Source organism: Panthera tigris, chromosome B2 (genome assembly GCF_018350195.1).
Source record: "Panthera tigris isolate Pti1 chromosome B2, P.tigris_Pti1_mat1.1, whole genome shotgun sequence".
NCBI classification, from domain to species: domain Eukaryota; kingdom Metazoa; phylum Chordata; class Mammalia; order Carnivora; family Felidae; genus Panthera; species Panthera tigris.
In genome coordinates, this window is record NC_056664.1 from 56,036,200 (window position 1) to 56,050,019 (window position 13,820).

The 13,820-nt window shown below is 33.7% G+C and overlaps 1 protein-coding gene across 2 annotated transcripts in view; it reads right to left on the bottom strand.

The window, feature by feature from the left end:
* The window catches only part of KHDRBS2 (KH RNA binding domain containing, signal transduction associated 2), a 590,557-nt gene that overhangs the window by 482,241 nt on the left and 94,496 nt on the right, over nucleotides 1-13,820 (bottom strand). For both annotated transcript variants that reach the window (XM_042985303.1, XM_042985304.1), the window contains exon 2: nucleotides 6,635-6,762. In XM_042985303.1, the coding sequence (XP_042841237.1) occupies nucleotides 6,635-6,762 (128 nt within the window). The remainder of the gene's footprint in view (nucleotides 1-6,634; nucleotides 6,763-13,820) is intronic.

Sequence of the window (13,820 nt, forward strand, 5' to 3'; positions counted from 1 at the left end):
GTTATTTCTACTTTCTGGCTATTGTGAATAATGATGATATGAACACAGGTACACAACATTTGGTAATAATTTAAAGCTCTTGCATTGATATTCATAACTGAATTCTTAGAACGTTTTATTTTTTCTGATATCCTTGTGAAAGCTATATATTTTTAAGAACACTTCTTATAACATGGTAGACATTTAAATGTGTTACATAAATTTACCAATCACTTAAATCTGAAAAAGCCAAAAAAAGTCACAATTTTTCTACATCAATCTAAATTTCTTTCAAAATTTGGTTATAGTCAGGTTCTAACTTAGTATTACAAGTAACAGTAATCCCTTATCTAGATGTTTGGTTGTTAATTTTTAATTCCTGTATCCTTTCCAAAGAAAGTGTGCTTTTCTGCCAATCTTAATATATACAGTGCTTGAATTTATATCAAATTCACTTGCTTCCATATGTCAATAAGTCCTTCAAGGTCAGTAATAATATAGGAATCCACTTGATTGGTAATGTACTGTCTCTTAATTTTAAGTTGTCTTTCTTTTCTAGTCTCTTAAAGATCTATCTATGTAAGAGGCCACATCTACTGCAACAACAGAAGAAATGACAGAAAAACCATCTGTATTCTAATGGGTGCAAAGAAACTTACTCAAGGCTCACTGACTTAAATAAATGAACAAATAAGCAAATGAAGGATGGCAAGATTACAGAAGGGAATATGAGGTGGATGATCTTTTCACCCTCAAGGAACCCTTGAGTTGAGATACAGGTTTGGACACATTTCAAAAGGCACTTGCATTTTAATGATCCTTTTGAAGTAGTTTTCAGTTTTCCATTTGAAGGTAAATGTAAAATAACCTGGCAGAGAGGAAACAAGAAATTAAAACAGACTTACTATTCTCTAAGAGATCTAGATATAGTAAAGAAAGATTATTTCAAGGACAAATTTTGTGAGGTTGTGCTGAGCCCATAAAAAAAGGATGTGATGAGAAGCACATAATTCAGGATTAGGAAGACACAGGTGTTGCACAGAGACAAAAAATATTTTAAGTACTAAATAGAAAATAATATTTAAACACATGGGAAAGGGGTGCCTGGGTGGCTCAGTCGGTTAAGTGTCCGACTCTTGATTCAACTCAGGTCATGATCTCATGGTCCATGAGTTCAAAACCCACATCAGGCTCCATGATGACAGTGCAGAGCCTGCCTGGGATTCTCTCTCTCCCTCTCTCTCTGCCCCTCCCCCACTTGCTCTCAAAATAAATAAATTTCGGGGTTTTTTCAATGTTTATTTATTTTTGAGAGAGAGACAGAGACAGAGACAGAGTGTGAGAGGGGGAGGAGAAGTGAGAGAGGGAGACACAGAATCCGAAGCAGGCTCCAGGCTCTGAGCTGTCATCACAGAGCCCGATGGAGGGCATGAACTCACAGACCTGAGCCGAAGTCAGACTGAGCTTAACCGACTGAGCTATCCAGGCGCCCAAAAATACATAAACTTTAAAAAACACATACATACATACACAGGATAGGCATCAGTTAAAAGGTCATTGGAAAAGACAAGGACAAGACATAACATCACTGCAAATTTCTAAATTTTGTTAGAAAACAGAGTTATTTCACAGGCCATTCTACTAGAGAGAATGCAGTCCATAGCATTTTGGAATTTTTTTTTTCTTATAGAAAATGTGAATCTGAGCGTCATGTTATTTTCCAATTGAGATTTACATTCACAGGTGAGAGACTAGGAAACTGATACGAGTGAAATTGAAATCACAAAGCTCGATCAATCCTCTCTTCCCTTTCCTTTAGAAAAGCAAAAAGCAACACTATGCAGTAGTCTCTGTCTGGTAAAGATAAAACAGGTTTAGGATGTAAGCTTCTGAATGGCTTTTAGAAAACCACATTGCTTAGAAAAATAGAGAGGTGTTTCCAAGATCGTAGGTGGTGATACTGGCTTTGAAATACGGTCCTAGCTTCCACAGTTAGTAACCCTGGGTCTCTACTACTTATTCTTAAATGATCTGATGATTACTTATAAAGTTAGAAAAAATAACACTCATCAAGAATTTGGATTTGGGTTTTTGTAGTTTGGGGTATAAAGAAAGAAACAAGTTCTGTGAGAAGACACACCAGGCTTCAGAGACTGGTTCCAGACAAGTACAAAAGCAGTCCCTCTCTCTGGGACTGAGCAGAGTAAGAGGAACTAGAGGGCAGGTGTGGTGCTTCTGAACATAGTTTGGAACTTTAATTTTCTGCATTAATCTACATAAGGAATTGATCTGAAAAGCAGTACTGGGGAACGTGGCCATGTTTGATCTTAAAAGGGGCCAAATTTGGGGCCGATTTACACTCCTGGTGATCTACAGCTTTAAAAAGCTGGCAGTAGCTCAAGTTGAGAACTAAAAAGTGGGCCTTGAGGCAAATTTAATTGAAGGAAAGGTCTGATGCATTTCAGAGAATTCTGAAGGCAACATCAAAAGATATTTTTAAAAGGCGTTGAGAGGTTGGATTGCCCAGGTGGCCAAACAGGTGTAGTTGCAAAAGCAAGGAGTAGATCCCCCACAAGTGGAGGCCGCCTTCCCATCCTCTCATGTGCTCTCAATTTGTCTACGCTTGTGATAGACGGTCCTTTTGCATGTCTAGCAGTAACAAAGCAGAATACAGACTTAGCCACTTATATGTATCTTTGTTCCTTAGGTCCTGTAAGAAACTTGCTTATTGAGAACCAAGAAATCATGGCATTTTTCTCATTCTTCCAAGGATGAATACTGCCTTCATTAATATAAAGTTTATAGCCCAAGCTATGGTTCTATTCTTTTCTTGTACATGTAATAGCGTGGCAAGTTAATACTAAATCATATTGGCAATCTTTGAAGACATTTTAAACAGCAACCAAAACTCAATCCACATTTTTTCAACACAATAAACAACTGGATATGAGAAGGCACGGACAAGTTCACGTGTGCAATGTTCACAGACAACAGTAATGAGTTATGACCACTGCTTTCCTGATAGAGACTGTAAAACGATTCTGATTATAATATGCATACCTGTTGGAGATGTTAAAATTTTAAAAAATAAATGCGTATTGGACTATGAAATACAATGTGTGTGGATTTAAGGAGAAAGAGTTCATGTTAAGGACGGTGAGTTTTCTGCATGAATCTCTCCAGGCCTTCTGCATGAATTGCTTAAGATGACAGAGAAACACACTGCCACATATTACCTCCTTGAAGACTTGACTATCAAGAAATAATTGCACTGATTCTGAAACATCTGTAAATGCAAACAATCAATGTGCAAAGCCTATCTCTTTGCTAATCTTGTTACAAACAAAAATATTGAAAACAAATAAGAAAAGCTGTTCATTGTAATAATTTGGTAATGTGACATATTTTCGCAAATTAAGTGATTAAACATAAAGCACTAGAGCTAGATAAATCATTCTTAATGTGTTTGAACAGCATTCTTATATTTTCTATAATTCAAAATCTTAAACTTCTTTCAATCCCTTGTATTACTCAAATAAGTCAGCAACTTGAAACTGGAGACTAATTGAAATAAAATCTATCCAAAAAAGGTCATGTCTTAAAGTCAGGATAAGGCCATTTCCTCAAGAATTCCCATAGTTATTTAATGCCCTTTGTTGGAGAGGGCTGTGTCATCAATACACTAATTACCAGTTCAAACAGACAGCAGGCATCAAGTGGAGAGATGGCCCTGAGAGAAGTCATGAAAAGTAGGTCTTTCTCCAATGTACCCCCCCAGGGATAAATCACTTTTTGTTATAAAAGATTAAACTTTAAACCCATAAATATGACTGTGTTCTGCTCAACAGTTCATACTATACACCACACACACCACACATTTTACAGCCCCAAATGTACATCAAATATGGCTCAAGTCTAGTGACTGTAATCTTAACCCCACTGATATTTTTGTGAGGGGTAGGCAATAATCACTCAGCAGGAGAGAATAACCACTTTTGAAACAAACACAGTTTTCAAAAAGTTGGTTTTAACCTATTATAGTATAAAAGCAAACAACAGCAAATGTAGGTCAACTTGATAGATGATTCTGTTCTGTCTCTCAGTACCTTTTTCTGTAAAAGGGCTCTTAAGAGTTCTCTCATTGTGATAACGGGGTGTATGAAATGCACGTCCCTTTAAAAATAATTTAAAGTGGTTTAGCATTCTATTCATCAATTAAAAATGCTAAGTTTTCTAAGGCATAAGTTGTTATTTGATAGTATTCCATAAAACTACTAACTTTAGGAGCTCTCATTCTTCACATTTTTCCATTCCTTTCACATGAACAAGTAACACAAAAATGTGAGCAGGGGCTCAGGTGGTGGCTCAGGTGGTTGAGCGTCCCACTGGTTCAGGTCATGATCTTAAGGTTTGTGAGTTCAAGTCCTACATGGGCTCTCTGCTGTCAGCACAGAGCCTGCTTTGGATCCTCTTTCCCCCTCTCTCTCTCTCTGCCCTTCCCCTGCTCATGCTCTTTCTCTCTCAAAACTAAATAAACAAAACAACAGCAAAAAATGTGAGTATATCAGTCAACTTAAAAATGCAATGACTCACAAAAAGTGAAGAAACTAAAATAACAGCAACCTCTAGGTATCTCCATCTGCAACAAAGATATGTCTTTGATTCATAATTTCCCAATTACCTCATCTGCAAGATAAAAGTTTTGTATAGTCTGTGATTCTGAAGATTAGTTCCGGCTTAAACATTTTGTGATTCTAAAAATTCTAGGAGATGCATGAATTTGCTGGTGAGATATGGTCTGTTTCAATACAAATAAGCAGTTTTGTTATTTGATTATCTTCCTATAAATCATGAAATTAAATCACACACAAAAATTAGACACTAGACAGTATTCTTGTTTCAATATTTACCATTATGCATCAAATATAGACTATCGCAATATTCACTATAAAATCACTCATACTGGGGTTCCTGGATGGTTCAGTTGGTTAAGGGTCTGACTCTTGATTTCGGCTCAGTTCATGATCTCACAGTTCATGGGATGGAGCCCCACACCGGGTTCAGTACTGTCAGCAGGAAGCCTGCATGGGATTCTCTTCCTCTCCCTCTCTCTCTGACCCTCCCCCACTGGCTCACACATGCACCCACACACTCTGTCTCTCAAAATAAATACATAAAAACTTAAAAAAAAATCACTCATACTGCCATTTGAAGAACCACCACAATTTGAAAAGCCTTTCACACCTTCCCAACCTGATTTGGTCAGAGATATACAGCTATGTTTTATTGAGAAGGAGATACTGAATCTGTCACTGGCTTTCCCATATCCAGTGAACAGACAAGTGTTATTCTGAGAAACAGGATCAAGTTATATAATAGTTAAATGTATGATATAAAGAACTGATCTTGTACTTCAAAATAGGTTAATTAATCAAATTCCTTTAAAAAAGACACATTCTTAATACCCATATTTCTACCATATTTCATTACTAAGTAAACATATTCATGTACATTTTGCAACCCAATTTAATATTCATAAAAACATGATTATGAAATAAATCTAATAAAACTTAAGTGTAAAATATATATCTATTGAACGCACCTTTCCTGTAATAGAGTAAGTCTAGCTAAAACAAAAATAAAAACAAAACACAAAAACCAAAAACTGGTATGCCCAAAAACCTCACCTGGAAGTTAAATTTTGTGGCTTGGTGGGCTACAACAGTTTATTCCTGTTTGAAATAATTATAAACACAGTATTCTACTTAATTATACTTATTAAAATTTATCATATTAGAAGACAATTGGTAAACTAGAGCACTTATTTCTGTAATCTTTACTATTAGGATAATTACACGGTCATTGTTTACAATTCACTCTTCAGAAAGTAAATTACCACCTAATCTGAGTTTCCATTGTTTGATAGGTAATTTATTAAAAAAGAGAAAAGAAAAGAAAAGAAAAGAAAAGAAAAGAAAAGAAAAGAAAAGAAAAGAAAAGAAACTCCTTTTACCCACTAGAATTTATGAATATAAGTGATGAAACCATGCCACTGAATGCTCTATCTTATAATCATGATTCTGGTGATACAAATGTCATATGATATGAAAATGTCTAGTGAAAAATTACTCTCAAGAGAGCACTATCATAATTATTTTTATAAATGAACCCTGACTACAGAAGACTACAGGTTATAATCTAAGTGTCTAATAAAGACTAGATTGCTTTCCTGCATATAATAATTTCCTGTGGATTGGCTAATGCTGTATATTTAGTTTCATTAATTCTACTCTTTATTACAATAGGAATATGCACTGTAACATGAACCAAAACATAATCAAGTGAGCGTGCATATTTGGACAAATTGTTGAACCATTTACATGTTAAATGAATGATTAAAATATCTAATTATGTTTTACATATTCATAGAATAAAAGTGCTACAGTCTTTAGTTGAAAACTGTTTTCATCAGTGTACTTTCAAAGACTTCTCTTTCTTCTTTATCAGTATCATATATTTGTGTATACTAATATAATGAAGTTTTAAATATTGATTTCATGAAAGGCAATGAATGAAACATAAAGTCTTATTTTTATCATTTTTACTTAATTCTATGGGAACAAAGCATATACTTTGTAAGCATATACTGTAGTACCTTTGGATATTGCTTGACAGGAATCAATACCCTTTCTGAGAGCTTTATGTTTTTGTTGCTGATGACATCAAGATATTTCTTTTCTTCATCTTCTTTTTTTCCATCAGAACCTTGAAATTTTTCAATTTCTGAAAAAAAATTCACAAGAAAAAAATAGTAAGTGAAATGAGAAGTCATAAATAATGCTGATTGTTCTTATTACTTGCCTTCTTAAAAAAGATTTTGAAGAATCTTGATAGGACTAAACACCACCTTGTTAACAGCTACGTGAATGCTACCATATATTAAGATGACCTCTGTCAAATCTAACTAAAAAGTTATCATTGAAGATGTGACTGCCTGCCATGAAACAAACGATGAACTTAATTTTTAACATCTACAACCAAAGAAGAAGGAAGGGAGGAAGAATATGCCATTTAATTATTTAAAATATCTAAGCAAACATAACTTTCCTAAGGACAATAAATAGAATAAAATATATTTTAAGGCTATATGTTTTATTTTTACTAAGAATTATTCCTATTCTCTATAATAGGATAGTAATGATAAATAGCATATTATTTTATATTCTAACAAAACTTCAAGGCAATTATAAAGGGGGACATAGCAAAGTCTTCTAAAGGATTAAATCTGTAAATGCTATCATTCATGTTCATCAACATGAAATTATCTGTCCATATGTTTAAGAGGAATTACTAATTTTGCCTTATGAGAATATTCCCAAAATGGATGTTTTTGAGCAAATGTACATTACTTATCTATTCTTTCTCTTTAAAATTAATTTATTCCACAAAGACTCTTAAACCTCTATTGTGGGTACCACAGATAAAACAGAAAGCAGAAAATAAGAAAATGTCCCTGCCTTTATGGAATCTATATTTTGATGGGAAAAATGAGCAATTAGAAAGTGAATATATATGTGCATGCATATTTATGTGTGGGGGTAAAGGATAAATAAAATAAAGATATTAAGACAGCTTTTTAAAGTTTTGTCAGATGGAACAAGAAAATTTTGTTTCTGTAATTTTGGAGTAAAGGAAAGGTGGTGATATTTGTTAAGTATGGAAATTCTCAATTCCTATTAATTTATATTGCTTTGAAACATTTTTTAAAGATCTGACTACTTCTGGAGGTAAAAGCAATACTGCATTGCATGTAAGAGCTTTGTTCTTTGTTGTTGTTTGTAATTAGTATCTTTCCCAAAATGATTTCACATACATTACATAAAATCCCTGTAGTATTCCCAAAGATAATCTTTTAGCATATCGTTTATTTGGCTCATGTGGAATTATTAAAAAATCTTTCTGAAGTAAGATCTCATTGCTTACCCACATAGTGGCTGAATGAATGCTATACTGCATGGTTTGCACAGTCATTTACAATCACTTTTTTCAGGTATATACTATAATTTCCCTGAAGACAATTATCTTAGAATAAACTGTACTGTTTGAAAAAAAGTTATATGTAATACGTCTATAATTTCTATGTAGAATGAGGACATCAGATTCTCACTATTCCACTCCAGCAAGTCATTTTAAGTGCCTGTCGTTTTCAACCAAAAAGCATTCTCTATTCAGGCTTTCAATCCCTTATACAATTATTACATACAGAACTCTGACAACTGCAAAGAAATAATATTCATTATATCTTCTGATCCTGACAATGAAGTTTTGATCACTGCCCTTTGGGTACATGCACCTACCTAATACCATACCTAGTTTGAGGCAATTGTAATGTGGGACACAAAGACTCAATTCCCAATCTATTAAATGTACAGTTTCTCCCTTATCACTCACTCCATCACAAAATAAATTGAATTTGTCTGACATTATTTGTTCTCTACAAAACTACTACTACCCTAGGCATTTTTAAACATTTGCAATTTGATCGATTATTAATTCCAATAAATTTTCCATCAAGAAATGGAGTTGAAAAAAATACCATTTCCACTGCTTTTTCTGTTCATTTCTACACTTTCCTTTTAAAAATGTTGATATGTCTTTTGCCCTTCTGATACTTTCAGGGAGTTATCTTGTCTTTCCTGACACCTCTACATGACTAACAGCTCAGTCATTGCATTTGTCAACTGGATAGTCATGGAAAGGTATAAACCAAATATGCCTGATTTTAAAGCCAGGAAAAGCAATGTATACAACACCTTTCCTTTTAAATTTTACTTTAAAATAATTCTTTGTTTATTTTATAATTAATGCATGTTCATTGTGTAACATTCAGACAATATAGGTATCCATAAAGATTTAATGGTATCCATGGTCATCTAACAATCACTAAACAGTTTTGTGTAGAGGAGTTGAATAATTTTTTATATTTGTTTGTATGACCTCTCTTTAAATTTGCCTTCCATATTATTGGGAAAACATATTTAATATACTAGGGCAGGATTATTTTTTGTTGAAAATGTTAAATTACATAGATTTTAGTATCTTCTGTTCTCCTTTCACCATTTATCTATTAATGCCCATATTCATTCCAATGCCCAAATTCATTCAAGAATTTGCTTTAGCATTCATTGACTTATTTTTAGTGGCTCTCTCCATAGTACTAAAATTATGAGAAGATTACAACAGAGGTAACCTGTGGGCATCGGTGTATTCACCTTGTACCCAACTGGTTTTAGTCAGATGGAAGCTAAAATAAGAAATTATACTTTTTGTAATAAAAAAAAACACATAACCGTACTTACTATTTTAATAATTTCAAGTGTACAGTTCAATAGTGGTAAGTCTATTCTGTTGTTGGCTGTACATCTCTAAAATGTTTTCAGCTTGCAAAACTAAAATTCTAGAACCATGAAACACTCATTTTCCATCCCCCTCCCACAGGCCTTGGCAACCATCTTTTCACTATCTTTTCTACGCTTGACCACTTTAGGTACTTCATATGAGTAGAATAACACAGTTTTTGCTTTTTTTATGACTGGAGAATTTCATTTAACATAATGTTCTCAAGGTTTATCCATGTGGTAGCATGTGTCAAGATTTCCTCCTCTTTAAAGTCTATATAACATTCCACTGTAGATACATACCACATTTTCTGTATCAATGGATATCTGAGTTATTTCTACCTCTTGGCTATTGTAATAATACTTCTATAAACATGGGTGTGGAAGTGTCTTTGAGATCTTGCTTTGAATTGTTTTGGACATACACAATTTTTTGGACATATACAATTGTTTTGGACATACACAATTGTTTGGACATATACAATTGTTTTGAATCATATGGTAATTCCGTTTTAATTTTTTCAGGAACCTCCATACTGTTTTCTATAATGACTGCACCATTTTATATTCCCAAAAAGAGTGCACATGAGTTCCAATTTATCTGCATCCTTGCCAACACTTGGTATTTTCTATTCTTTTGATAGTGGTCATCCTAACAGGCATGAGGTGATATCTCATTGTGATTTTTATTTTCTCTTATGTTTAGTGATCTTGAGTATCATTTCATATGCTGTTGACCATTTGTTTATCTTCTCTGTAGTATTATCTGTTCAGGTGTTTTGCCCATTTTTAATTGGGTTCTGTGTTTTATTGTTGTTGAGTTGTAGAATTTCATTATACATTCTGCACATTAACCCCTTACATATATACGATTTGCAAATATTTTCTCCCATCCCATAGGTTACCTTTTTACTCTGTTGATTGTTTCTTTTGTTTCTTTTGTTTCTTCTGTGTTGATGCACAGAAGTTTTCTTTTAGTTTGATGTAGTTCCCTTTTATTTTTTACTTTTGTTGCCTATGCTTTTGATGTCATATCCAAGAAATCATTGACAAATCCAAATCTTGAAGCTTTCCCCCTAAGTTTTCTTTGGAGTTTTATAGTTTTAGATCTTACTTTTAGAGGTCTTTAATCCATTTTGAGTTAGGTTTATGTATGATGTAAGACAAGACTCCAACTTCATTCTTTTGCATGTAGATATCCAGTTTTACAACACGATTTGTTGAAGAGACTGTCCTTTCCCCATTGTATGTTTTTGGACCCTTGTTGAATAACATCTGACCATATACACAAGGGCTTATTTCTGGGCTCTGTATTTTGTTCCACTGCTCTGTATTTCTATCTTTATGCCAGTATCACACTGTCTGGATTACTGTTGCTTTGTTATTATATTTTTGTTGTTGTTGCTTTTGTTTTTTGTTTTTTTTTTAAGTTTTTATTTAAATTCCAGTTAGTTAACATATAGTGTAATATTAGTTTCGGTGTAGAATACAGTGATTCAACACTTTCATACAACACCTGGTGCTCATAACAAGGCACTCCTTAATACCCATCACCTATTTAACCCAAGCCTCTCCACTGGTAACCATCAGTTTGTTCTCTATAGCAAAGAGTCTTGGTTTCGGTTTCTGTTTCTCTCTCTCTCTCTCTCTCACTTTTTCCTTCTTGCACTGTTGGTGGGTATGCAAACTGGTGCAGTCACTACGGAAAACAGTATGGAGGTTCCTCAAAATTTGAAAATAGAACTATCCTACAATCTAGCAATTGCACTACTAGGTATTTACCCAAAGAATACAAAAATACTAATTCAAAAGGATACATGCACCCCAAGGTTTATAGCAGAGTTATCTACAACAGTCAAACTACAGAAACAGCCCAAATGACCATCAACTGATAAATGGATAAAGAAGATGTGGCGTATATATACAATGTATTATATTTTGAAAACAGGATTGCAAATCTTCCAAATTTGTTCTTCTCCTTCAAAATTATTTTGGCTATTTGGAGTCTTTTAAGATTCCATATACATTTTAGAATTTTTTTCATATTTCTGAAAAACAAATGCCATAGGAATTAAACAGGGATTGCACTGAATCTGTAGATTGCTTAGGGTATTATGGAAATTTAATCAATATTCAATGTTCCACTTCACAAAGGATTCCTTCCTCTCACTTGCATCCTACTTGATATTACTGAGTTATTTTTTATAGATTTTAGGTAAGAAGATATTTTGAAGGGAACTTTTAGTTCTGCTTTTGCTTCACTTTTTCATTTTATTTGGGCATATAATTTTAATTGTGTTTTTTCTTGTTTTTTTAAGTTTTTTTAAAACTGATTAATTTGCATATTTAATTCATTTACTTTTTCCAGCCTTTAACTTTGATATTAATTTCTCTTTTTATTTGCATTGTTTGTATTTTTATTTTATTTTATTTTATTTTACTTTATTTTATATATTTTTTTATTTTAGACAGGGAGAGAGCACACAAGCAGGGGAGATGGGCAGAGGGAGAGGGACAGAGCGAGAAAGAGAGAATCTTAAGTAGACTCCACACTCAGCATGGAGCCCAACATAGGGCTTGATCCCATGACCCTGGGATCCTGACCTGAACCAAAATCAAGAATCAAATGCTCAGGCCACCCAGGCGCCCCTGTATTATTTCTGTATTTTAGAATTCAATGAAGCATTTCGTAGTGGGTAAATTTTGGGTCAGGACTTATAACCATTACATGGAAAGGGTGTATATTCTCTGTTGTTGGGTTAAAAGTTAGCTATAAATCAGTGAGATCTTTTTTAACCTATACTGGATCCATCTTGGAGTGAAAAAGGTGTGTGAGAATTTCTTTGGAATATGCATATGAGCGGAATTTTGGTTCATAAAGTATTCACATACTTAATCTGACTAAACTCCAGTATTTTGTTCTATAAAATATACTGGGCACATTCCCACAAACAGAGCCGAAGTGTTTCTATGACTTGCATTTCCCCCAATGGCTTAGATGAGTAACCTCACTTAATTCTCCTATAGAAACAAGTCAGAATGCCTAGTAAAAAAAGAGAAAGTAAAAAAAAACCCTAAACTCTTAAAATATCCCCACAATCCAGGCGATCTACAAAAACCCTATTTAAAAAGTGGGTTTCTGAAAACACTGAACATAGCAGGAATTCTGCTGGGTCCTGTGTGGGGTAGATTGTGGAAAAAGGAAAATTCAGATGGTTCCAAGAGTCCTAGAACATAGGAATTTCAATCAAGGACTTCTCAAAAGAATAGATGACCTCTAACATAGAATTCTCAATGATCTGAACAAAAGAAAGAAAGAAAAAAAAAAACCATAAAACTGGACAAGACTATACAAGCTTCAAATCATGAATGATTCTGAAATAAACAATGGAGACCATACAATGTCTGAGGAAAAAGCTGAAGGTACTACAGCAGCATAACACTCCAGGACCTCAGAAAACAAAAGAGAAACAACAAAAATGTCCTTCTTTAAGGGTAAGTCCCTTCCTGAGAGGGGAAAAACTGCCTCAAGCAAGATCCTAATGGAGCATAAACCAAGGACACTACCCAAGCTGAACAGTCTATTCCAACAGAAACCTCTTAAAAGCACAGGCAAAACTTAATCATTTAAACAATAGAGAGAGAAACGGATTGTGTTGAACCTCATACAAGCATACTAAATAAGAAACAAAAAACGAAAATGAACTAAATAATATATTGACAGAAAATGAAAGCAAGAGAGAAATATATGATAACAAAGCAGAAAAACAGAATATTAAAATGAGTGGAAGAAAGCATGTAATTAGAAAAGTAATAAAAGAGGAAAATGTATCAGAAATAGAAATGGGTTATATAAGAATCAATAAATTAGAGGAGCATGTAACAACTTCAGAGCTCAGGAATGAAGTGGAAATAGTTTATATCATAAATGAAGAATAAACTAGAAATAACACAAGACTAAATAAATAAAAGAAGAGAAATAGAAGCAAAGGAAAGAATTAAACACTACTATAAAATCAGAAAGTTGAAAAGTTTTGACAGAAAATGAAAGATGTAGAAGATAGGTAACGTCTTCATCTCCAAGGGAGCTATACCTGGAGCTCTGAGAAGATGAAAACTAAAGCAATAAAACTGAAGAAACACTAAAAACAATTCAGACTAAAAACTGCTTCATAAAAAACTATATAATACTGTGACATGAACTGAGGACTGTGACCTAGGGAGAGGGAGAGGGAAAGGCAGAAGAAGGAAGAGAGGGAGAGGGAAGAAGGGTGAAAAAGAGAAGGAGATTGATATTGAGACCTGGAGGTGCAAACAATAATGCAAGGTTTAATGGACTAGAAATAATTGCTACAAAATTAGTTACAGACAGTGGTTAAAGCTCTGGCTCTAAGGAAAAAAAAAAAAACAAAGACAAAAAACACAATTCTGGCTTTAGAATAT